Source organism: Populus euphratica, unplaced genomic scaffold (assembly GCF_000495115.2).
Source record: "Populus euphratica unplaced genomic scaffold, PopEup_1.0 scaffold8.1, whole genome shotgun sequence".
Lineage (NCBI taxonomy): Eukaryota > Viridiplantae > Streptophyta > Magnoliopsida > Malpighiales > Salicaceae > Populus > Populus euphratica.
The window spans coordinates 2,999,438-3,025,484 of record NW_011499855.1 but is presented as its reverse complement, the minus strand read 5'-3'; the positions used below and the strand labels follow the sequence as shown (position 1 = coordinate 3,025,484).

At 34.7% G+C, this 26,047-nt stretch overlaps 3 protein-coding genes, 1 long non-coding RNA gene and 2 pseudogenes across 6 annotated transcripts; 2 read left to right on the top strand and 4 right to left on the bottom strand.

Annotated features, from left to right (window-relative positions):
- Window positions 1–287: 287 nt before the first annotated feature.
- On the bottom strand, window positions 288–3,801 carry LOC105123134 (eukaryotic peptide chain release factor subunit 1-3-like; annotated as a pseudogene).
- Window positions 3,802–4,990: 1,189 nt separating this feature from the next.
- On the top strand, window positions 4,991–10,072 carry LOC105123137 (U2 small nuclear ribonucleoprotein A'-like). The gene is made up of 8 exons (XM_011022633.1): window positions 4,991–5,272; window positions 5,409–5,449; window positions 5,745–5,874; window positions 5,999–6,204; window positions 6,448–6,621; window positions 8,463–8,513; window positions 8,617–8,781; window positions 9,708–10,072. The coding sequence occupies exons 1-8, from the start codon at window positions 5,191–5,193 to the stop codon at window positions 9,711–9,713; spliced, it is 855 nt and encodes a 284-aa protein (XP_011020935.1). The 5' UTR covers window positions 4,991–5,190; the 3' UTR covers window positions 9,714–10,072.
- On the bottom strand, window positions 7,971–8,469 carry LOC105123136 (uncharacterized). Its single transcript, XR_841803.1, has 2 exons — window positions 8,384–8,469; window positions 7,971–8,353 (listed from the first exon to the last, which is right to left on the bottom strand). It is a non-coding gene; the product is annotated as an uncharacterized LOC105123136 (long non-coding RNA).
- Window positions 10,073–11,783: 1,711 nt separating the features above from the next.
- Window positions 11,784–13,092, bottom strand: LOC105123138 (60S ribosomal protein L10-like; annotated as a pseudogene).
- A 1,934-nt stretch (window positions 13,093–15,026) lies between these two features.
- Window positions 15,027–17,734, bottom strand: LOC105123139 (eukaryotic peptide chain release factor subunit 1-3-like). 3 transcript variants are annotated; one of them, XM_011022636.1, is made up of 3 exons: window positions 17,645–17,734; window positions 15,592–17,056; window positions 15,027–15,437 (listed from the first exon to the last, which is right to left on the bottom strand). In XM_011022636.1, the coding sequence occupies exon 2, from the start codon at window positions 17,024–17,026 to the stop codon at window positions 15,716–15,718; it is 1,311 nt and encodes a 436-aa protein (XP_011020938.1). In that variant the 5' UTR covers window positions 17,027–17,056; window positions 17,645–17,734; the 3' UTR covers window positions 15,027–15,437; window positions 15,592–15,715. The 3 variants fall into 3 exon arrangements, with proteins under 3 accessions (XP_011020938.1, XP_011020939.1, XP_011020937.1); XM_011022637.1 differs by having other exon boundaries at window positions 15,027–15,434; XM_011022635.1 differs by having other exon boundaries at window positions 15,027–15,369.
- Window positions 17,735–19,338: 1,604 nt separating this feature from the next.
- LOC105123133 (NADH dehydrogenase [ubiquinone] 1 alpha subcomplex subunit 2-like) lies at window positions 19,339–22,086 on the top strand. Its single transcript, XM_011022632.1, has 3 exons — window positions 19,339–19,547; window positions 19,638–19,744; window positions 21,561–22,086. Exons 1-3 carry the CDS (start codon window positions 19,462–19,464, stop codon window positions 21,662–21,664), a joined length of 297 nt encoding a protein of 98 aa, XP_011020934.1. The 5' UTR covers window positions 19,339–19,461; the 3' UTR covers window positions 21,665–22,086.
- Window positions 22,087–26,047: the final 3,961 nt, after the last annotated feature.

The window sequence follows — 26,047 nt, the reverse complement described above, 5'->3', positions numbered from 1 at the left end:
AGGTTCCCGTCACATCGAACCGCTATTTCCACTGATATATTGAACAAAAAGAACACTTCCGGAATTAGCTCTTTTTTTCATGAGCTTTCTTTCCTTTTTCAACATATCCTAGTAAATGAATCGACACAGCATACAACTTGCAATCATATTAATACAGTGATCTAATTCATTGAGATCAGATCCGAATAGAAAATGAAATGAGATTAATTGTGAGACAGCAGAACAAACATAATTATAATTATAATAGTAGTAAATGAAGACCATCAAAGTGATGGTCATCATATAGGCATCTCCCATCTCAACCAGGCTTCGACTTATTAAAGACAAAGACAAACCTTAAAACATCTATAAAGTGCACATGTATATCCATAAAAACACAACCATAGATAATGCTAATGTTCTATGTAGATATCTGCAGCGGGCAAATTCAAGCACGGTGCAGCGCACGCTGGTGCAAGCTCTTCAGCCCCATTCTCCTGCACCAGCAAAGGGGTGGGGTCGGCTGATTTTTATTCAGAATAATCATAAACATCTCCATCAGACAGATCATCAAATGATCTCATATCAAGCTGGTAACGGAGTATACCACCAATCCCACCAAACCCTCTGCAGAACTGGGATCCTTCTTGTGATTTGTTAGTAACAAACTCTAGAGTGCAACCCAACCGCTTGTACTCATTTGCAAACCACTCCAGCAGTGGCATTTTATCTGGAACTTCCAGTTCAGCTTTGGTTTCTGCATCCCTAAAGTTGTCCTGGCTGGTTTCCTGCTCCTTGTTTAAATGTTTTATGACAATCTCACCAGTGGCAGAGTTTTTCAAATGGTACCTATTACTATCCAAACTTTCCCACACAATTAGAGTTTCAACAGCACCCATCTCCAAAGCTTTCAGTGTGTCATCAACACCAAAAACATATTTTCCTGTATCCTGAATTATCTCTTCAAAGTACTTGCCTATCAAGCGCTTCTCCTGTATAAATTTCACATTGGAAAGGATTTCCGCAGACAGTTCAATTGCCTGATTAAAACCATTTTCCCCTCCATATGAAACATCACCACATTCAGAATTTTTGCCTGAAGTTGAGGATCAAACATATCGGATTGACTAAGCTCAGTCTTGAAGTCAGCTGATCCAGCAAGTATCAATCCCGAAACATTACGCTGGCTGGTGGCAGGATTGATATAGAACTGTGTGGCAAGTTCTGCTGTCTTCCTCACATAGTTGTGGCGCTTCTCCATTCGAAGTCGAGCAAATCGAAGAGCAGATTGCCCTCCTCTCCCATGTTTCTTCGGAAGGTCAACAGTGAATTTATGCAGCACTTCTCTAGTGTTGCCACTCAGTGTCCCGAAAAGAGTCCCATTCCCATCCATGACAATAAAGCCGAACTTGTCATCAGATTCCAAGAGTTCGCTCAGAGCTTCTGTATGAAATTTGTTGTCACATAGGTAAAGAGATGCATTTATGGGCCTGAAAGGCTCAAAGTCAAATGTCACTTTCTTTTCCTTCCCATCTTCAGTCACAATTGTCCCAGTGGAAAGCACAAGCCAATTGGGAGGAACTTTGTTGTAAAGTTTGAGCCTTTGCTGAGCAGATGTAATAGCACCAAGCACAGATTGACAATTGACCCTACTCTAAATGTATGACGCAGTTCTAAACTCATCTCCAAGCATCTTAGTGACACGAGAAATCTGATCACGTGGAGGCATGATAAGCGAGATCATGCTTGTGCCATTACCTCGAGCAGCTTACAGTACTTTGATAAGCTTTTTGATTTTCCAAATCTCAACGTTCTTATCAGTCTCATGACCGTCTGACATTGTGGCGTGTTTAAGAACAGACAAATTTACCTGCAAAGATAGCATAAGAACTTCATAATCCTGGAGATATCAAAAGGAAACAGCAAGTACCAACAATATAATGTCTAAAAGTCTAAGTTCTTGTGGGAAACTAATTAGAATTAGAATCCAATTAACACTTAGGATTCGTAAATCACAAAACTAAACAGGAATATGATATAACCTTTCTCAACTAAAATGAGAGGGAAAAAAACAGAGCTAAACCCCAAACAACCATCACTAAATACAAAATAAAAAAGAAAAAATATAAACAATAAAGTAATTCCAGTTTGCCTAGCACTGCTAATCAAAGTAGTCAGTCAGCAAGGAAGAAACAGAACCCACACGGTGAAATTCAATTTCAAAAATAATAAACAATGAAAAATCATGAAATTCGCCAAGAGAATCTCCAGGATTATTTAACGCAGAGAAAGACAGCACTTGTTGGGATGCGGCAGATTCTGCAGCTTCTGGCAAGTGCTTGCAACCCTAGATGGGAGCTTACTTTCATATTTTCGTCTGGATGAAGGGGGCCGAGAAGGAATTTTCAAGGATTTTAATAGAGGGAAAGATGTCGATCAGAGGCTCGATTAAAACAAGCAAGCCCGTCGCACTGCAAATTAATACAGGAAGAAGAAGCAAGACTCCAGCACAGCACTGCATATCAAGTGGCTAAGATATTAGGTTCTCGTCACATTGAACCGCTATTTCCACTGATATATTGAACAAAAAGAACACTACTGGAATTAGCTCTATTTTTCATGAACTTTTCTTTCTTTTTTCTATAGAATGTTTAATAACGTGATTGTGATTACTTTTCAGTTTTTTTCACTCGTAAATATATTAAAATAATAATTTTTTAATTTAAAAAATTATTTTTAATATCATCATAATAAAATAATCTAAAAATATATTAATTTAAAACAAATAAAAAATAAAAAAATTCAATATTTTTTAAAAATATTTTTAAAATATAAAAACAAACAATCCTATATACCCTAACACCAACTAATTTCACAGGTCGAAGTAATTCTTGTGTGGAAAAAACTTTTTTGGCAAAACATGTTAGAACTACTACAGCAAAACTAGCTGCTCTATTCCTATTAAGAAAACCATAGCAAGGAGACTGATGTATGCACCGTAATCATGACATTATAAAAGTTGGCAAGACAAAAAGCAATTTTAAATGTGCCACAATGAGACATTTTCCTGCCACTCAAAGAACTCATGGCTCGTAGAGGTGAAGTTATTTAAGAGATGCTCATCTTAGATTCTAAAGTAACCAACCATCTATCCACCGATTGCAAACATCACAGAGCCTCCAATGGATCCAAAACATTAAGGAGGAGCAAGTAGATATCAGCTCAAGTCAGTCTGACTCAAAATCAAACCATGGCATAGCTGCACAACCATTTAAGCGGTAGTCAAATGGTAAGAACTGGAATCAAAGGATTAACTCCCTCTGTGGTTTCAGGTTCGAGTCCTTGGTTGCTTATATGATAGTCATTGGAGGCTTACATGGTCGTTAACTTCAGGACCCGGGAAATTAGTCATGGTGCGCAAAAACTGGCCCGGACACCCACATTAATCTAAAAAAATTATAAATGCACACACATTCACATCCATTACAATCATCTCCTGGAGCTCAGTTTCGCAGTTCTGCTGATAATATTGGATGCAATGGTAAAATTGAGAAATAAAAAGGAACAAAATCTCTAAGCTTGCCTATGATAATGCAATAAACTGGAATTCAAAGTCTATTGGCTCATATACCCCAGAAGGAATTTATGAGAAATAGCTAGACTTGAACATACCATTTGCATTATCAAGTGGCTCAACAAGTATGAGAAGTTCCTGCAACGCACGTGGCGATCTTCCAAAGATGAAGATGAACTGTTTAAATCATCTATCGCTATCTGCATCAACTGTGTATCACATGGCATGTTCATCTTCTCTATCAACTACTACATCACCAGAACGAAAAAAGAAACAAGCAATTAATAACAGCAGCAAAATTAATCAAAGCCTTGGTTACTAAAAATTATAACCTTAATTTCTAATTGACGCTTCTGTAACTCACTAGCAGACAACCTCTGAACATCTTCTGCACTTTCTTTTAATTTCGCTGGATCAGAATGCCCTAAATTTATCACAAAAACAAGCAATATATTATAACAAAACCACATAGAAAAAAATATTCAAAAAACTTGAAACGGTGTTTTAATACCAATGGCCCATCGTAACACTCCATCAAGAGAAGAAAACCCGCCGTCAAGGTCATCATGGTCGTCACATCCGCACCCATGGATGAATAGTCGCTGTTTTCCCGCTCAGGCTTGCTCAAGAGATCAGACTCCAGTTTTCCTTTTGACCACACTAACTCCGCTGTAGCAGAAGTTTCATTGACTCGCTCGCCACTAATCACCGTTGCAGCGGTTAAAATCACTGCCGAGGCCAACAGAAACCTTGAAACGACACGCTCCATGTTAACTAAGGATTAAACAAGGTTTTGTTTTAGTTGATGAAAAGGATTAATGGGTAATCATATTATGAAGTTGGTTTGGCTTATATGAAGGGGGTTTTGGTTCCGTCTGTGAATGCACGGTTGTGGTATCTACGGGTTTCTGGAAAAGAAGGAAAGAGAGTGGGGCCGGAAGGGTTTGAGGAAGAAGATAACGAGATTACACGTCATGTCTTCGAATCCATACCGTTATTGGTGATCAAGCGGTGTCTGTAGACTTTGATGATGGTTTTCTTCACACGCTCCATGTTCGCTAATCTATGAATGATCCACGTAAATAATTAGAACACGATGACAAATAACAATACCGCGGTTTTTTTTTTAAATATAATTTTTTATATTTTTAAATTATTTTATATAAAGACATTAAAAATACTTTTAAAAAAATAAAAAATATATTTTTAATATATTTTTAAATAAATACCACTTTAAAAAATTATTATTATCAAAATCCCAACCGTATTATTAGTTAATTCATTTTTCCAAAAAACAAAAATTATTTTTATCTTCGGAACATCATTTTGTAACTGTGAGCAACGATATCAGATATTTTGGAAAAGGGATGAAATTGATACAAAAACGAGTAGAGGGACGTTTTAAGAATAAAATGAAGAGTACAAGGGCTCTGCAAGCATTAACCCATGAAAAAGGAGGAAAAGCGGCGGAAGTATTAGGTTACAGCAGCATTGTTGGGGTTCCCGGTTCGCTCCGTTAGGCATATAGCAAAAAATTAGTAGCAGCGCGTGATTTGCATAAATAGAATAGCTGAAAGCAGTACCAGCTAAGGGCCGTAGAGGAGAGGAGAGGAGGAGAAGAAAGGAGCAAAGAAGATATGGTGAGACTGACAGCCGACTTGATTTGGAAAAGCCCTCATTTCTTCAATGCCATCAAGGAACGCGAATTGGATCTTCGAGGTCTCCTTAATTTTATTTCTCTTTCAAAACCCTAACCCTAACATATACTTGCACGGGCACCACGCCCATACTCTCTCATTCTGTATCTTCTAGTGCTTCCTTCTTTGTTTAATGAAAATCGAATCTTGGCCTGCAGGTAACAAGATTCCTGTAATTGAAAACTTGGGTGCTACTGAGGTACTACTTCACTTCTTTTTACTTGAGCCTGAGATAAAGTCGCTTTTTCTTCATGTATATAATGCCTACCTCAAACTAAATCTGGACTGGAGTAGGTTCTGTACTCTCTGTACACTGCTAGTTAATTTCGTCAATGTTCTTGCTTTTATATATATAATTCGAGCTTTAGTTCGAGCTAATACACATGCTGCTACTATGTGTAAACTGAAATTCAAACCTAGTAATGGTCATCAGCTTAATAATATTGCACTTACAATTCAATGACTCTGGGATTGCTTTTGCTATTATTCACCAGGACCAATTTGATACGATTGATTTGTCTGACAATGAGATTGTCAAGCTGGAAAACATGCCATATCTTAATCGGTTGGGCACTTTGATAATTAATAACAACAGAATTACCCGAATCAATCCCAACATTGGAGGTCAGTTTTTAATAATCCTTTAATTCTTTCAAGTTACGCATCCCAATGTGGACAGACCTTATGACGTCTCCTGTTTTCAGGGTTGTACTAAGTACAAGAAGTTTATGTTTGCTTTGTTTTGCAGAGTACTTGCCAAAACTACACACGTTGGTTCTTACAAATAATAGGCTTGTCAATTTGGCGGAGATTGATCCTCTTTCTTCTCTTCCAAAGCTGCTGTTCCTTAGTCTTTTGGATAATACCATTACAAAAAAGCCAAATTATAGGCTGTACGTGATTCATAAACTAAAATCACTCCGGGTTCTTGATTTTAAGAAAGTCAAAGCCAAGGTGAGACTTTGTTTCATTGATCTGCTGTTCCTTAAAATTTTTGCATTCTTGGTGTCTTTATTTTTTTTCATACACATTGCTTTGCTTAAGTGATGTACCTATATTACCCCAACAAAACTATAGTTTTAAATAAGTGCTATTGCATGGAAGATCGAAAAGTGTTCCTTCTGTCTGGTATTTTTTTTAAATATAGTTTTTTTTATTCATGTTGAGTTGCTTTGAAATCTTGCCCCTGAATTGCAGGAGAGAGCAGAAGCAGAACATTTGTTTTCATCCAAAGAGGTTGAAGAAGAGGCTAAAAGGGAATCTGTCAAGACATTCACTCCAGGTGAGATTCCAAATATTCCAGAAGTTGCAGAGGAACAACAGGCTCCTAAAGTGGTTGCCCCTACACCTGAGCAGATTATAGCAATCAAGGTACTATGCTCGTTACACTTAAGTGCTTCATGTCAATCCCCATCAAACTTTGGCAGGTGTGGAGGTGTTGAGTATGTTCTAAAATTATGTTGAGAACCTTGGCATTATCTTCAGTGCTAAAAAATTTCCTTGCTTTTTGCTCATTTATTTTGGAAGGAAAAGAGTATATTCAATTATGATGTGCTCTAGAGCATCAGGGGTGTTCACCATGTCTATCCTTTCCAACTTTACCCTATCCAACCATGCTCAATCTTATTTTTCAATTATTTAGGGAAAGGGAGTCAGCTCAGTTACTGATCATGAAAAACTGGCAGCTTGGGTTATCATTTGAGGATGACTGAATACATTTTCCCTAAGCATGAATAACATCATTTTGTAATTTCTTTTCTTTTACTATTTCTGCAAAACACCAAAATTCCAGATGGCATTCTTAATTTCAATCTGCCTTGCCCACCTATATGTGGAAAAACATCAAATTCGCTCAATTTCGAATTGATTCTACCTTATTGACCTGTTTTTGGGGCCGGGCTATGGGTTTTGCTAGCAATTTCAAATAACCAAGAAGTATTGAGTTGACTGAAATGCTATTCTCTAACCATTCTATCTGAATCTTTGAGCATATGCTATTGAGCACGGCATGTTGTTTTTAGTTTATATTTGATTCCCTTTTCCTTTTCTTTAGTTATATATGAGAATTGTTAGGTAGTGTTTGGCTAGTCTCCGGACATAAGAGACGGAGATAGTAGGGACAAAGTAGACATGTCTTCTTGTACTTACTGTTTTGAAAGTACAAAAATTTCCTCTAAAACTGTCCAAAGATTTTATTTTATGTTTCTATCACCGTTTCTTCAAGCAAACATGTTTATGTCTCTTGTGTATCATTCCCTTGTATCCTAGACACTAACCAAATGCAACCTTTGTTATCAAATATTCAGAGATAAAGTAGTTACCTCTTTAGCAATATCAGACAACCTATATTTTTTTATGGTTTTCTCTGGAAGAAATGAGAACTGTGGATAAGGCTGGATTTGGCATTGAAAAGATGGATTTTTGGTGACTGTTGAGTGGCCTGATTTTGAAGTATTAGATGAATATTACTGAAAGAAGAAAAATATGAGGGAGTAGTGGCAATTACAGCTGTGGTTCCTAAGCAATCACACATTCACACCGAGGATAAGTCAATCATGCCATCTGATGGTTTTTGTAGTCTCATAATGCGATGTTATTGCCTCTGAATAAACAAATCATGGATCTTCGATTGTGATTAATTTGTGCTCCTTCAACCTCATGGAACTTGGAGTTTGGAATCTTCTGTGATAAAATAAAAATAAAAATTCTTCTATTCAAGCAGGAAAATATGAATAAAGATCACTTGTTGGACTAGCAAGACACATGAATAGAAAATGACACCTTGAACTTCTTCTGTTGTCTGTTTCCAATAAATTTTGAAATTACAGAGCTAATCCTAACTCTGAATCTCTAAGAAATCCTATAAAACAATGAACCAGCACTCAAGCAACCCAAATAACCATAGCTAACTTAATGAGGACTCGAGGAAACTCATTTATGTTTGAAATATGCCTTAATTGAACTTAGAGCATGGCTTCCATGTCAAGTTTTCTTTTTCTTGAACATTCGTTTCTGTATTATGAAGTAGAAGCACTGTTATCGTTTCTACTGGCCATAAACTTGGATTTTGAAGCTGCATATTGCTTTGCAGTGTTTTCCTTTCCTCTTAAAACATCATTCTTGTGATGAATACTGCATAGTTTTCCACCAGTTCATCTATAGATTAATTCAGATTATCGTCCGTTTTATTTGGTTGTATGATCGGTGTGCAGGCTGCCATTGTCAATTCCCAGACTCTTGAAGAGGTGGCAAGACTTGAGAAGGTGCATCTTTTTGCTTACTGAAATATCTTGAATTAGAATCTGTCAATATCTCGTGTTTATCACAATACTAACATTTCATGTCCAAATTGTTATTGCTTAACAGGCATTAAACTCCGGCCAGCTGCCTGCAGATCTTAAAATTTTGGATGATACTGGATCAAACAATGTCAAAGAACAAGATGACAAAATGGCTACTGACAGTCAAAATGAGGCTGAACCAAACAATCTGGACGAACAGAAGGATAATGAAGCCACACCTATGGAACAGGTATCATTCTACTTAAATTACTGTTCCGGAACTAATTTCTCTAAATCTCTATGCTTGCTCCGCTCCATCTTCTCGTTTTTGCCTGTGCAATTTTCAGCACAAAGCTGTTCATAGCATCTGCTTAGCAGGCTGGATGGTTTTGGCTTTTATGTTTGGGAGGTGTTTGATTTGTTCACACTGCTCCAAGGGCTTTGTTGTTCTTCCCTTATATGTTCATAGCATCTCCTTCCCATTTCTCTTGCACAGAATGTCAATGGCACTCAAACCCATGCTAGCATACCCCAATTCTTGGCCCTTAAAAGCTCTAAGGATGGAAATTTTATTCCACCAAGCTTTTAAGGCGATCCACTCATTTCCAAGGTGAATTTTTTTATACAGATGCAACAGTAGAGAAATGGACTGGTCCCGCCCCTCCCGGCAACACATAAATTGAATTCCTTTAACCCAGTTCTCATTGATAACCAGTACTCGTTAGCGTGTAAATCTTTGGAGGATAACAATAGGAAATGATTTGGATAGCAGTTAATGTGATTTCTCAGCTCATACAATGAATCTGTCCTTCCATATCAAAAGAGAAAAATCTCTCTTGGTATCGTTGTTTATCTGGAAGTTTGGAATCCGGATTTTATCTGTCAATCTGAATTTGTTGACAGTTGTAGATTTCATCTATGTGGATTATTCTTCCATTGGCTTACAAGTTCATTATTGTATTTATCAAGAGTTTTGATACTTTAAAATGCCTTAGTTCTTCGTGCCTAAATAGCATGTTTTTGATCCCTTTGTTAGCAATTTTTTTTTAAGTTATATGAAATCCTATTGTTTGCTTTTGTCCCCTCTGTTTCTCCCATCGGTAACAGGTTTTGATATTAATGCAATTTCCTTTTATCACATGGTTCTTTTAATATATTTTGTTTTTCTTCTGTCAGGAATAAGAGCTACTTCAAATCCAGTCCACAAGGAAAGGTGTTGGCATTCCTTGACGAGTTCTTTGACAACAACGAAATTATGGTTTTCTTGAGAATTTAATCAGTTTTGCAGGGATCCTCTTATGTGCAATTATTCAAGCTTCCCCGCTTTTTTCTTTGCCAGTCATTTCTTGCTCATGAGGCATGTATTACTGACCTTCTGGGGATGTATACAGGTTGACTGACCTTTTACTGATAGGTTAGCCCTAATTAGCTGCCATCTTTACCTGTATGTCCGGTTTCTGATTTAAAACAAGATGAATATTACTTATGCTTAAAACGCACAATTCAGATGGTTATATATCTGCTCTTCTTTTGGATGATAATTATATATCCGAAACTGAATTGTTGAGAATAAAAAAAATTTGCATGTCTTATGAAAAGTTATGGAACGTGTAGGAATTTGTAATTTACATGCCACAAGAATGGCTATGAATCAAAAATGGCTAAAAAAATGCGTCTGTAATGGTTTCATGAAGACATGATAGCGAGTGTCTTGAAGAGCCAGATCTTCACACAGGTTTGAGAGTTGCTGGATCCCTTCTTAGATGTCACGGGAGTATATGCTTCTGTACAAAAGTTGATTCGGTGGTAAGCTGAGGTGATGGATTTCTCATCTGATGGGATATTTAGATATTATGACCATGGGAAATTAATAACATGATTGGTGAGATTCAAGTTTAATCCTTTTCAAGTCTTGGATGGAAGGTTGATACTGTATTAACGCTAATTACTTGAATCAATGTATGAAACACCGTACACAAATGAAAGGGAAAACGCAAATGACTTCTTTTTATCTCAAAGGGAGGCAGAGGGAGTGCTGGTGAGGAGGGAATACCTCGCTTCCAAGGCGAGGGAATATTTGCAGAGGCTAATAAAGAGTAATAAATAGAGAGAACGGCTCTAGAGATCCTTTTTCCTATTGGAAGATGCAGGAGATATCAAAAGAAGCTAGTGCTATGATAGAAGGGTTAAGGTTCGGACGAGGAAAAGCTCTCTAGCTCTTGAACTTCACGATCGGAATCTGAGGTTGAAAAGGGAGTCAACGATCATATGAAATGGATATGAATGTATTATGTTGATTTAGAATAACCATTAATAAAGTATCTGTTGCTGCTGCTACGACATCTGTAGCTGTAGACTTGTAGTGATAGTGATGGCCGTGGTATAGATGGTACTATCAGGCACGAGCCTCTGCCTCGTCAAGAGATGGTCATGGTCAAACTGGAAGTGGCAATGTCTTCTTTGCTCTCTCTCTCTATTTTGAGAAGCAGCGTTCCAAGCAGTATGGGTCCCCGCTGTTGAATGCTTCCTCTGCCGGTGCTTGGAGTAGTGACTTTCCTGGCTGGTAGGTTCATGCAGAACGCTCCCTTCTACCTTCTCTTAAAATTAAAACTCTAGGCTTCACTTTGTGCTTCATTTCTATTACAATGCAATCCAGTGGTGGTTCATGATGGAACGTCCCACCGCGACTTTGGCATACCAAGCTTGGTATAGTGATCCACTGGTGCCAGCCTCTTCTATTGTCGGTTTTTATTGCCTTTCCTTCATGCCACGGCAATCCCGTAGTCTGTTATCAACGGAGTGCGCAAAATTTTAAGGCTCGTGTTGCTACTAATTTATTCGGGCTGTCCCACCTCCTTGTCACCTTGTGCAATGCAATTAAAAACAGTAACAAGCTTTTGGCTATCTCCTAGTGCGTTATGTAGAAAATTGTTCTGCAATGCCATTGAGACTCTTCCGGCTGTGTTTCTAATTGAACATCACATCCCAACTAGTTTATATATGGAAGTATACGGTTCCATTCATCTGAACAGGGAACAGCATACACTTCTTCACCAAGGTATAGAAAATCCAAGACCTGCGGATCTATATTTTCTAGCTGGTGTATACGGCCAGATAAATGAAGATTCCTAATTCTATCTAGGTTTATAATCAATTTTGATTTGTAGATATTCTTGAACATATTATCAAAATTTCCAGTAGAATCAAGGGAATGAGAAGTAGAGCAGCTGACAGGATCTACGGTGTTTTTACAAGATCAGGAGTTCCCGTTGGTAACTGTATTCTACAAGATAGAAGGGAATCCAACAGGTCAATTTTCAAAACTTTGACTCGGAAAGCAAAACATGTATATAATTTAATTGGGCACAAACCTGGTAAAAACCCACTTCCGACTCACTATAATCTTCTGCCTGCCATGGAATTTAAATTTAACCCTTCTGAGAGCCTATTGTGCATAGTTTCCATTTGCATCTAACAGAAAGCAGAACCTGCCCAATCATAACCCTTGCACAAGTCCCCTGTGGCTTTTCCCAAAGGCATCTTTCATGCTAGTTTTGAGCCTATTTGATCCAGCACAGGAAAGAATTTGTTGATGCGCAAGACAGGCATGAAAGGGATGCGCTCTAGCCTGAAGATGGAAAGCATCGTTTCCTATATAATTAGCCATATACCTGTTGGGCTTCACTTTACACATTTTCTTTGTCCCAATAAACAAGATGCACACAGAAGGGAAATTCATCAACACCTCTCCTTTTTCATGCCCGCACATAAATTCTGTTCTTTGGATCAGGAACTCCTCTGCCGTACCTTGACTTGGGGTAGGGCTTATTTTGAATCTGCCAGCAAAGCGCAGGTCTTCGAACCATGGCACCTTCCTCTTATCATAACAAAAACAAAACAGACGTATCAAACATATGCAAAGAAAATTCCCACTCTGAGATCAAACCAAATTTCCACGTTCATTGACCAAAAATACTCCCTCAGAACCGAAATTGTTTTCGACATCTACATTCAGACAAGGCTGAAACTTTTATACGAAGTTCAATCATTGGGAGTTTCACAAGACAAATCTGGTTATAATAATCCACAATGCCAACGAATACTGAGGGTTCTTGCAACCAAGACAACCTTTATAAAAATGACCTCTAGATTTTATTTCCACGGAGATACTTCCTCCACACAAAACAGTAATTAATTTTGAAACTCCTTAAAATGGCACATACAAAAACATATTGAGCAGGCTCCCTCAGAATAAAGGCTAGTTTTCAACATGTACAGTCAGACAAGGCTGAAACTTTAAAATAATGTTGAATTTCAATCATTGGGAGCTTCGTAGAAGTAAGACAACAGAAATAGAATCCATTAAAGATTTAAAATAAATAACAAGAAGCAAACACGAACAAGAAAAGGAAAAATCAAGAAGGATACACAAACTCTCTCTAGAGTGCATATACGTAATGGGGTTTGAAGTTTGAAAGCTATGCCCGCTTTCGGGTCAGGCCGCAAGGGAAGATGGTGTAATGGCGACTCTTGTCTTCGACACCGGATAGCCCTCCTTTTATAGCTGAAGTTTCCATTCGATATGACCGCTCCAAAACCCTAATACTTTACTGGGCTGGGCTTCGATTTTGATGCTTCGTAATAGGCTTAGGGTCAGCTGTAGTTTTTTTTTTTTTTTTTTACCTCATAAATTACAAGTTAGTTATTGTTGCAAAATGAATTAAATAATCCTTCTACATTTCAAGATTAATTAATTAATTTTTTACTCCTAATTATTTGATAGATATATTAAATAGACAAACAGTTATTTAAATTTTTAGATAGATCTATTAATTTTTTTATCCAATAAAATTCAAGCTTCTTAAATAAACAATTTATTGGAAAAGAAAAGAAAACTCTCATTAAATTAATAATTACTCGTGTAGTAGAGAGAAATAAAAGCAAGAACTGTACATTTTTAATATTAAATAATTTATATTGTTAATTTAGGAATTAAAAATTACAATTCTGAAACTATTGATTACTATTGGTTGTATGAGAAATATCATCAATCACAGGAGATAATTTATTATTTAAAGATGAAATTAAATATTAAAGTTTATTGTTGTTCTAAGAATTTATAGAAATCAATGAGATATCATTAGAACAAGGAGTTTTCAATTATATTCGATATTAATTACTATCTTATTATTGATATTAGTATACAGTCTCAATTTGGCATCGACGTCTTTACCTTTTTGGTTATTCAAGATGTCAGAGCAACAGGACCAGCGCGGCCGCGTAGGGGTCAAGCGAAGAGTTGAAATAATGGGGTTTCAGAACAAGAAGAAGGGTTCCTTGTCAACATGGGAAATGGGACCGCTTCTCTCATCCAGATCACGAAACGGCGAGCAAAGGTGGCATTTTCTTTTTTCCTTTGTATCAGTTACAGAGGATGAACGCTTAGGATAAATTATTTTAGAAATATAAAATAGTTTCCATATAAAATATTTTTAAATAATAATGAAATGATAATAGTTATAATATAATAATGATGATGATAAAAAAAAAAGTTGTGAGGTTGTAATAATAATAAAAATAATAGTAAGGTGATATAAAGATAATGATGAAAAAATAATTAAGGATAAGATGGTAGTTGAAATAGTTAAATAATATTATAAATTATTTTAACAAAATTTTGAGGTTGAAATATATATATTTCAATAAATAAACCATGTTTATTACCACTAAAATATTTTTCATTAACTAATTATCCTATAAAATATTTTTCAATAAACAAATATAAGGAATCGAACATCAAAAAACTTTTTTTGCACAATACAAACACGCCCTTAAAATTAAAAAATATAGACATTATTATTATTATTATGCATTGATTCACTATCTATATTTTATTATTAGTGAATCAAACAAGAACATTAGATTCAGCAGAAGAGACACCGAGTAAAATCCTCGAGCATATCAACTTTTATTAATTGTTATATACATTAACCTTTTATTGCAATACGTAACTTGTTAAATATTTTTTTTTTAAAAAAGGAACAATTTTCTTGTAATCAACGAGAGAGAAAAATGGAAGTCGAGACGAAAGAAATCTTTTCCATCCACAACAAGAAACTTACCACCTCATCATCTATGAACTCAAAACATTCTGCTACAGCCGTGTGATGAAATATTCACACCAAAGAAACCAGTTCATCATCTATGAACTAAAAACATTCCACTTTAGTCATGGCATGGAGATGGATCGATGAAGCAAAAGCACCAACCCAGTGGGCAGTTGTTTTTCCTTCTCGTCTGGAAAAAGAATGTGTCATCACACAAACAACAATGGACACAGGCTACCGGTTCAGACAATTGGTGTTGAAACACCGAAGAGCTTAGAAGAACGGCTGGGGTTGAGACATCAAAAATCATCACGGCTGTAATGATATGTTCAATTCATCGACAAACTAGTAAATGAATCGACACGGCTTACAACTTCTTGCAATCATATTAATACAGTGATCTAATTCATTAAGAACAAAATAGAAAATGAAATAAGATTAATGGTGAGAGAGCAGAACAAACATAATTATAACAGTAGTAAATGAAGAAAATCAAAGTCATGGTCATCTCCCATCTCAACAAAGTTTCAGCTTATTAAAGACGAGGACAAAACCTTAAAGCATCTTTAAAGTGCACATGCATATCCATCCATAAAAACACAACCATAGATAATGATAATTTTCTGTGTAGATATCTGCAGTCTCCTCCACTCATCAACGAAGTAGGTTCTGCTACATCTCAGACTCCAGGCCAAGCCAAAAACATATTTCATACTTCAGATAAAATGTAGCTGCATGACAAAAAGCAAGCATCATCCCCACATTAAGCTTGTTTTAACTTGGAAAATATCACGATCTCCTTTGTTTAAAGGGTAGTAGAAGAATAAGAAGAATAAGAAGAAGAAGAAAGCATTAGATAAGTTGAAACTGGTCATTCTTCCAAAACAAGAATCAATGTAACATTATTGGAAAGATAATGAGATTTAGTGCCATATGAGTTTAGAGATTAAGACCTTGATTAGAACTTTGACAAAGTTTTCTGAGCATTGGGCAAATTCCAGCGCGGAGCCGCGCGGCTGGTGCAGGCTCTTTAGCCCCGTTGTCCTGCACCAGAAATGGGGTGGGGTTGGCTGATTGTCATTCAGAATCATCATAAACATCTCCATCAGAAAGATCATCAAATGATCTCATATCAAGCTGGTAACGGAGGATACCACCAATCCCACCAAACCCTCTGCAGAACTGGGATCCTTCTTGTGATTTGTTAGTAACAAACTCTAGCGTGCAACCAAACCGCTTGTACTCATTTGCAAACCACTCCAGCAGCGGCATTTTATCTTGAACTTCCAGTTCAGCTTTGGTTTCTGCATCCCTAAAGTTGTCCTGGTTGGTTTCCTGCTCCTTATTTAAATGTTTTATGACGATCTCACCAGTGGCAGAGTTTTTCAACTGGTACCTATTAATATCCAAACTTTCCCACACAATTAGAGTTTCAACAGCACCCATCTCCAAAGCTTTCAGCGTGTCATCAACACCAAAAACATATTTTCCCGTATCCTGACTTATCTCTTCAAAGTACTTGCCTATCAAGCGCTTCTCCTGGATAAATTTCACATTGGAAAGGATTTCCGCTGACAGTTCAATTGCCTGATTAAAACCATTTTCCCCTCCATATGAAACATCAACCACATTCAGAATTTTAGCCTGAAGTCGAGGATCAAACATGTCGGATTGACTAAGCTCAGTCTTGAAGTCAGCTGATCCAGCAAGTATCAAACCCGAAACATTAGGCTGGCTGGTGGCAGGGTTGATATAGAACTGTGTGGCAAGTTCTGCCGTCTTCCTCACATAGTTGTGGCGCTTCTCCATTCGAAGTCGAGCAAATCGAAGAGCAGATTGCCCTCCTCTCCCATGTTTCTTCGGAAGGTCAACAGTGAATTTATGCAGCACTTCTCTAGTGTTGCCACTCAGTGTCCCGAAAAGAGTCCCATTCCCATCCATGACAATAAAGCCGAACTTGTCATCAGATTCCAAGAGTTCGCTCAGAGCTTCTGTATGAAATTTGTTGTCACAGAGGTAAAGAGATGCATTTATGGGCCTGAAAGGCTCAAAGTCAAATGTCACTTTCTTTTCCTTCCCATCTTCAGTCACAATTGTCCCAGTGTAAAGCACAAGCCCATTGGGAGGAACTTTGTTGTAAAGTTTGAGCCTTTGCTGAGCAGATGTAATAGCACCAAGCACAGATTGACGATTGACCCTGCTCTTAATGTTTGACGCAGTTCCAAACTCATCTCCAAGCATCTTAGTGACACGAGAAATCTGATCACGTGGAGGCATGATAAGCGAAATCATGCTTGTGCCATTACCTCGAGCAGCTTCCAGTGCTTTGATAAGCTTTTTAATTTTCCAAATCTCAATGTTCTTATCAGTCTCATGACCGTCTGACATTGTGGCGTGTTTAAGAACAGACAAATTTACCTGCAAAGATAGCATAAGAACTTCATAATTAACCACCAAGACAAACGCACGGTCTGGAGATATCAAAAGGAAACAGCAAGTACCAGCAATATAATGTCTAGAAGTCTAAGTTCTTGTGGGAAACTACTTAGAATTAGAATCCAAATAACACTTTTAGGATTTCTAAATCAATAAACTAAACAGGAATATGATATAACCTTTGTAAACTAAAATGAGAGGGGGAAAAAACAGAACTAAACCCCAAACAACCATCACTAAATACAAAATCATAAACTAAAAATATAAACAATAAAGTAATTCCAGATTGCCTAGCACTGCTAATCAAAAGTCAACGAGAGAGAAACAGAATGCACACATCGAAATTCAATTTCAAAAATATTAAACAACGTAAAATCATGAAATTCGCTAAGAGAATCTCCAGGATTATGACACGAATCACAGAATGCATCATGGAGATCAAATGAAAAAAAAAATCTAAAACTCAGGAGATAGTATCTGATACTACTACTATAATAATAATAATAATTGTTGAAATATTTTAATTTAATATTAAAGATATGGGGGATAGAATAGAAGACGGGGACGCACCTATCGCCTCCCGAGAAGAACAGGTGGGTCTTTTATTATTTGTCTGCGAAGAGAATCGCAGGAAAAGATCGCACGCATTTTATATTATAGGATGCCCTAACCCTAACCCTATCCTAGCCCTAGTTAATTAACCCTGGTTAGATTAAAATACCCAATCATGGTTATGGTTAGATTGTTTATTATTATTCGGAGAACAGTAAAATAAATTGCGTGCTAAAGGGACGGAATAAAAGAACACAGGGGTGTGTGGCTGTGTGCAGTTTCAAAAAACAAAATCTCTATTTTCTTTTTTCTTTTTTCTATTTGTAAGGGTGTATCATTTGAACACAGAGTTCTTTTTCCTTGTTTCTCTTTATATTTCTTGAAAAATTATTGGTAATTAGAACTGTGGTTGTTATTAATTTTTAAAATATTTTTTATTTGGAAAAGTATAAAAATAATATTTTTTTTATTTTTAAAAAATTATTTTTAATGTTAGTATATTAAAATAATTTTAAAATATTAAAAATATATTAATTTAAAATAAAAAAATAATTTTTTTTAAAATGCTTTTTAAACGCATTACAAAACACCCCGACTGAAGAAGAAAAAGAAAAGGAAAATACTTGTTTCTTTGTTGTTACGAAAAAACTCACGAAGTTCTAGAGTTAATTGTAACATTTATCAGAATTAATTAATCAATTCCTATGAAGGATGGATAATAATTGGATTTGATGGGCCAAAGATTGACTTTTATATTTAAAGATGATCATTATGTATGAAATTGCTATGATTTTTTTAAATGTTTCTCAACATTTGATTACACCTCTGGCCTTTCTTTCTTGATATGGTCTTATAATGTTAATAAAAATTAGGTTTCTCGTGTCTTAAAGTCACATATACAATTCATATAGAAATTTAGAGAAATTTTTGTAGTATTTTATTAAAATAGATATTCTTATTTATATTATTCATAAAAAATTTTATAAAAAAAGTCATAATTAAAACTAAAATCCTTTATAAAAAAATATTTTTAATTAAAAATTACATAATTAATAGAATCTATTCAGTGCTAGGATTCATAAATAGTAAAATATTAATTAAATTAAAAATTTTAAGCTAAGTAGAAAAAAAAATCTAAATATACAAAGGTAAATTAAAACAATCCTACACGTTAACTTCCAAGTTTTATTTTAAAATTTTCTCAGGCTTCACGTATAATGAGATTTTAGCCCTATAAAAATAAAATCTTCATAATTTTTTATTAAAATTTTAGCTCAATTAAATAATTAAATTAAAAATTATATTTGATTTATCAAATTATATCTTATACCCTTTCCAAAAATTTTAAAACCTAAAACTATCAAATAAAACAATACAATAAATATTATTATGCCAAAAATGTTGATGAAATTTCCCCATGTCACCAGCCATTTGTTGGCTAGTATGTTAACAAATCTGCTTTTTAACTACGATAAGTTTTTAAAATCACAGAAGCAACTTGTTGCCAGAACTTGAAAAGGTAGATCACCACCCTTGTTTTTTTTTCTTTTATGTTGAGAGATTATGGAAGTAAGAAAATTTATACGAGAAAATTAGTTTTTTTCTACCAATTAAGAAAAATAGAGCATTTAACTTCTTTGTTTAAGAAAATGATTTTTTTTCATTTTTTAAAATTATTCTAATATATCACTAAACATTTTAAAAAGTAAATGGGATGTATATTCCACCAAAGGGAAGCTCTAGTTTTGATGAAAAGGTAAACTCGAGAGAAAACCGGGCGCCGGAAGCTGAGGTTTGGAAGAGACAAAGCACCCGGTCCTGGTAGAGCTGAGAAAATGGCATGGAGAGGACAGCTTTCTAAGAACCTGAAAGAGCTTCGAATTCTGTTAAGCCAATCTTCCCGTTCAAGTTCGACTACTAGGTAGACATTCGCTAACAAGAATCTTTGAAGACATCATCTTTAGACATTTCGATTTGATCGTATCCTATCATTAATGTTTTGCTTGTACAGAACATTTATAGAGAAGAATTATAAGGATCTCAAAACCCTTAACCCAAAACTTCCCATCTTGATCCGTGAATGCAATGGAATAGAACCTCAGTTATGGGCTAGATATGGTATCCCGCTTTTCTCTTCCTTTTTTTTTTTCAATTAATGTGAGCGTCTGGACCAGTTTACGTGCACCACGACTAATTCTATGGGTCCTGAAATTAATAACCATGTAAGTCTCCAATGGTCATTATATAAACAACCAAGGATTCAAACCTGAGATCACAAAGGGAACAATCCCCTTGATCCTAAATTCTTACCGCTTGGTTATCAACTAAATGATTACCGTCTTATTTCACTATTTCTTTAAATTTCTCGCTGTTAGATTTTGCTGTTACTTCTGTTGAAATTCCACGTGCATTTGATTGGTTTATGGTTGAATTGCCTTTATTTTGTTTTTATGTGGATTTATGACAATCTTTTGAAGTGGGATTTGTCTCTTTTCTTTTTGCTTTTGTAATGAATTAGTGGGTTTCCCATTGTATTTAGGACTTCAATTAGTTCTTAGGGCTCAGAGCTATGTTTCTTTTTGCGTATTTGGGTAATTAAACCTTGGCCTTAGATACTCTAGTTGGGCAGGATTTTAGAGTTTACTGGAAGATTAAGAATTGTAGTTCTTGTCTTCTGAGATGACTCAAATCAATATAGTCATTTCAAATAACCGAAGTCTACGACGTTTAATTGGATAATAGGTTTGAAAATACCCAAATTGAACTAGAATCTTGGTCTCGGATCCCTTCTATCAAATACTCAAGTCAAATGCATCCTAAACAGCAATTAGCACGTACAGGCCCTTTCTCAATTTGTTTTTTTATCCTTTTCGTTCTAAAAATATTCGTATTATTGAGAAGCTGTGAGATATGTTATTGCCACATATTTTCTCTAGTTCACATCAATAATCTTATGGGACTGAATGTTGTATGTGCCAATGGCTAAAAGTCTTGGCAGCAGATAATCACATTGTACTAAATTGATTTTCCTAATTACAAGTTACACTCGTGGTTCCAAGAAATTGTTATAGGTTAAGTGGTTGAGCATGGTCATAGTCGCCATATTTTTATGGCCAACTGATACACTTCATTTCCACTTTCCTTGAATTTGTTATATCAACCGCCTAACTTAGCTTGAAACAACATAAGTTCCAATGATAAGGTAGTAGGTTAGTGACAGCTTACCCTTTGTTCAGTGGAATAAGACGCTTCTGATGGAATATCTGAGGGGCAGATCATGCTATACAATTTTCTGTAGCTTTAAAGTTGGAAGGATTAGATTTCTTTGCCGTTACTTCTTGTCTATAGTTTCTCGTTACAGAAACAGTTAAAAAAATTCATGGGTCATTTTTTTGTAATGTGGTATTTGCTGAAGCTTGTTTGGGGCTATTTCTTTAATTGCAGTCCAAATCTGAAAGCTAAGGTGTTTTGGACATTAAACGTTAGGTGTTTTATTTCCACAGCTAAAAGCTATGGTGTGATTGGAGGTTCATGTGATGATATTTGCAATCTGCGAAGTTAAAAACTTTGACACACGAAGAAAGAGAGGTGTTCCTTTAGCACAGCCTATGCTTAACATATTTTCTGCTTTCAATTATGCTTTTTCATCACGTCCTGCAATGTGTGGATGCCTTATCCAAACCTGTCATTTGGCTAAGAAACTCGAAAATAGGAGGTTGTGTTTTGCGTGATGGTGAATTAACACCAACGTGTCTGCAACCATGGGCATGAATTGTTGCTCCATGTTCTTTCCTTGTTCATTCACAAGTGCATGCTGTACTTCATGCTGGTATACGTTTGAGTTGTGTGATATTTTTTCCTTGGGCAATCACGGGTTAGTTCTTTAGCTCTATGATTGTGATGTGGAGTTGTGCAATCTTTGATTTCTATGCAGATTTTGGTGTTGAGAGGGGCTTTCGGTTGGAAGGTTTAAGCGAGGCCCAGATCTCGAAGGCCCTAGAAGAGCTTGGGAAAGTGGGCGCATCGCTTAAGGTTTGATTTCGGTGCTGTTCATCCCTATGAAATCAAATAAATTGATATTCTGGGAAGATCTATTAAGTCTGCGCTCTGGTGTTCTCTTTTAAGATTCTTATTTGGGAGTTTGGCATCCCGTAATCGTTGTCTTTGAGTTTGATCGCAATAATAACATGGCATAAGCATGTTTCCTTCCTGTGGAATAGCTAGCGTTGGCATTCTTCGTTCTGGTATGGATATGCAGCACAGCTTTTAGTTCTGTCCAAATTGGACAGGACCTCGAATCTGCAAATCTTAAATGGTCATTTTCCATTTTACCTCTTAGCATTTGTTTGGAGTATGCTATGGACTGTCAACTCCAACCAAACAGTTGGTGGCAAATGGTCTTTCCTGAAGACACTCTGTGAACATTGACATGTTCGAAGCTTGTCTTTTCCATATTTCCACAATGATCTTTAGAAATGTAAAGTGGTTTTGTTAGAATTTCGTGGGCTGTGGATCTTATAAAATCAACCAAATTCTTTCTTTGCGACGGTTTAACTTTGTTAAATGATCGACCATGTCATTCAATGACATCGGTTTTTCCTATACCTCAAGATCCGGCGTCTTCTTCAAACTCTAAGAAGTAGAGGCCAAGGATGTACCAGATCCGGTTCCACTTATGTAAGCTAGTCCGAATCATGTTTTCTCCAAAGCAAGACACATTTCACTGTTTATTACAACAATAAAAAGTACCTTTAACCAGAAAAACTAAGGAAACTTGCAATTAGAGATACAGTTGTGTTTTAGGGGATTTATTAGTAATTGTGAAATTAATTAAAGAAAAATCGGTGAGAACATCTTTTTTTTTTATCACAGTAAAATAACTTTTTTTCCTCTTAAAAGCAACAAAATATTAAGCTTTCCACCAAGGGTTTTTTTGTCTTTTATGTAAAATCACTCAGTAAAGTTACGGTCATACTTTTAAGAGAATGGACAGGCAACATGCATAAAGGTGTTTCTTTCTCTTTTTTTTATTTTTTTTACTTTTTTTAATTGTTAAATTGTATAATAATCCTTGAAATTTTAAAAAAACTAACTAAGGCTGGTTTCAAGGAGATTTTAGTTTTTTCATTCTGTTTTTTTATTTAGACAAGGATTGTTTAATAATTAAATATTATAAAAAAATAATAGGTTAGTTGAGTTAATCCGGCTTGAATTAAATTTTTTTTCGTAATGTTTTTTTTATGAAGTTGATTTATCTTTTCAATTTAATTATTTGACATTAATTATTGATTGTTGAGTTTTATGATTTTTTTGTTTTTTTTATTTAGTTATCCTAGATGTGGATTAGTTAAATTAATTTTTATTTTTAATAGTTTTTTATTTAACTTTGGTTTTTCGTACTAGTATCTCTTTAAAATGTCTATTAATTGATATTAAGCTTTCCACGGAGGGTTTTCTTGTCTTTTATGAAAAATCACATAGTAAAGTTACGGTCATACTTTTAAGAGAAAGGAAAAGCAACATGTATAAAGGTGTTTTTTTTTTCTTTTTAATTGTTAAATTATGTAATTGCCCTTGAAATTTTTTTAAAAAAAACTAAGGCTGATTTCAAGGAGATTTTAATTTTTTCATTCTGTTTTTTTTTATAATTTTTAATAATTAAATGTTATAAAAAAAATAACAAATTAGTTGAGTTAATCCAGTTTAAATTAGATTTTTTTTCTCAATGTTTTTTATGAAATTAATTTATTTTTTTAATTTAATTATTTAACATTAAATTATTGGTTCTTGAGTATTGTGATTTTTTTTTATTAAGCTATCCTATGTGCGGATTAGTTAAATTAACACGAGTTTTTTATTTTCAATATTTTTTTATTTAACTTTGGTTTTTCTTATTAGGTACCTCGTTAATATGTCTATTTTTTTATCTTGATCTTATATTATAGGTGGCAGGTTAATAAATATTTTTTCCTCTATTTTTTTATAATATTGATTTTTTTAATTCTATCATTTAGCATTAATTATTGGCACTTAAGCTTTGTTATTTTTTTTTTGCTTTTTTTTCTAGTAGGTTTATCTTATGAGTGTGTTAATAAAGTTAACTTGGATTAGCTCGGGGGTTTTTTAAGTTATTTTTATTGAACATTGGTCTTTTTTTTTTACTAGGTTCCTCTTTTAAAATTCTATTTTACTTCAATCTCATATTGTAGGTTTTGAATTAGTCACATTAATCCAGGTTGACTTAAGTTTTTTTTTTAAGTTATATTTTTTAAAAATTATTTTTTTTGTATTCCTTAATATTAAATTATTAGACTTTGATTTTTACAATTTCTTTTAGCTTTTATTTTTGTGGGTTATTTTGATTTCATATATCAAGTCCTGTGTTAGTAGAGTTAACTCGGGTTTGTTCAAATTATTGTCACTGGTGCATCATTTTTTTATGTTAGAAAAATTCTAACTTGGTTCGCGGTATAACGTTAACTACCTATTTAGTTTATATACTAAAAGAAAATGATTTTTTATTGTAGAAATAGTATAATTGTAAATTTTGTCAATTTTTTTACTATTTCGGTGGCAAATATATAATTTTTCTTTTTTCCCCCCTAAAAAATCCTTATATTTTTTCTTAATACTTGGCATTTTGTCATTTTATATTTGGTCTATTTATCATTATTTTTTTAACTTTATTTTTTTGTAATAGCTTTTTTAGAAAAGAATATTATTATTTATTTTTTATACTGTGAATATATATCACTCAACACTTGGCTTATTTATATCATTTTTATTAACACATATAATTTTCATTTTGTTTATATATAAATATTGACCTTTTAATTTATAATTATAATTTTTACTTTGTATTGAAAAACATGTTAAAGTATCTCTACATTAATTCTTTTATATTAAAAAAAAATTATTTGACTTCCAACTAGCAAGTTGAGAGTGTCCAATGGTGTAACAGAATTACATTATTGCAAATCTTTTTATTAAATTTTGTAGCCCTACAAATAAAGATGTTATGTTTAATGAGAAGAATGAAGGAGCAACGTGAATTAAAAAAAAATAAAAAATCCCTCCTCCTTTTTAGATGCATAAGATCTTGATTTAACAACACTCGACAATTGCGATGCCGATTCAACAACTATCCTTCTACTTCGTTACACCATCATCGATATCTTTTGGCTTGACAATCGTGTGTGTGAATTTTTCAATGGGATAAGATGCTGTCGGTTAAATAAAAGGGTTGAACTAAGCCTCTTTTTGTTTTTTTGCGCGCGGTGTGCGTCCCGAACGCCATATAAAGTTTTTTTTGACGACGGAGCTGAGCAGCACACGTGGTTGTGGTTCCTCTGTCTCTGCCAGAAAGCTTTGTGGGCTTTTCTGGTCCATTCAAATATATGGGAAACAAGGAACCTTCGTTCGCTTCAAGGCGAAGCAAGGGCAAAAGGAGTTGCATTTCATCTCATGACACACGCCTTTCTTTTACCTCCACCAAGCAGCCCATAGTATTCCATATACCCACTCGCCACTGGTTGCAGGCTCTCCTTTCTACGGCCTATGAGGGCGGTGAAAAGGAACGAACATCAAATTACAACCTTTAATTCTCGACAGAATATGACACAGCCGCTTTTCCAACAGCTCGTGCTTTGCTGAGTGGCACCGCCCCACTCTCACAAGCTCAGAAACATGATAACATTAATAATGCAGCTTCGTATAGATTAAATTTGTTTGTGACTCTTAATCCATTAAGGTATCGTGTCTCTTTACCTAATGCTTCACTTCAACTCTAATCTTTCTCGGATATTGATCTCTTTATTAATTTTAGTGGATTTGCTGTTGAATCTACTGTTACCATTATTATTCCTTTGGCTTGAACAAGTAAATAACAACTCCTCTCGTTCTTGAACTAAACCACTCTGTATTCATTAACAGATAGAGGAAAAGAAAAAAACAAACAATCACGGCTTTTTGAAACAGACAACAGTTTCTCATTTTGTAATAGTAAAGGAAAGGGGAAAAAATATAAACAAAAGATATTATTATCCAAAAAAAAAGAGAGAGGAAGAATTCATTAAAAAATTCTCTATGGTGTTTAGGAAGTAATTAATAGTATATTATTAATTATTTTTAATGTTCATTTAAAATAAATAAATAGATACAGATAGATGAGAGGAATATATGAATATATTCTTATCACTGTCATTAATTTTATTTTCTCTCTTTTTTTGGTGTTTATTTTTTTCCTTCAAGATTTATTGAAGGAATAAATAATAGGATTTCATTAATTACTTCCTAAAAATCATAAAATTTCTCAAAAAATCTCATTTACCATTGCAATTGGAACAATTAAATTTAGAAGGAATGATTTAAGAAAAAAAGAAAAGAAAAGGAAGAAGGGGGATTGGTTATGAAAAAAGGAGA

Coding starts and splice junctions, on each gene's coding strand:
- LOC105123137 (XM_011022633.1), top strand. CDS start 5,191: ATGGTGAGACTGACAGCCGACTTGATTTGGAAAAGCCCTCATTTCTTC. Junction 6,622..8,462: donor AGCAGATTATAGCAATCAAG/GTACTATGCTCG, acceptor ATCGGTGTGCAG/GCTGCCATTGTCAATTCCCA. Junction 8,514..8,616: donor AGGTGGCAAGACTTGAGAAG/GTGCATCTTTTT, acceptor ATTGCTTAACAG/GCATTAAACTCCGGCCAGCT.
- LOC105123139 (XM_011022636.1), bottom strand. CDS start 17,026: ATGTCAGACGGTCATGAGACTGATAAGAACATTGAGATTTGGAAAATT.
- LOC105123133 (XM_011022632.1), top strand. CDS start 19,462: ATGGCATGGAGAGGACAGCTTTCTAAGAACCTGAAAGAGCTTCGAATT. Junction 19,548..19,637: donor CGTTCAAGTTCGACTACTAG/GTAGACATTCGC, acceptor TTGCTTGTACAG/AACATTTATAGAGAAGAATT. Junction 19,745..21,560: donor TCAGTTATGGGCTAGATATG/GTATCCCGCTTT, acceptor ATTTCTATGCAG/ATTTTGGTGTTGAGAGGGGC.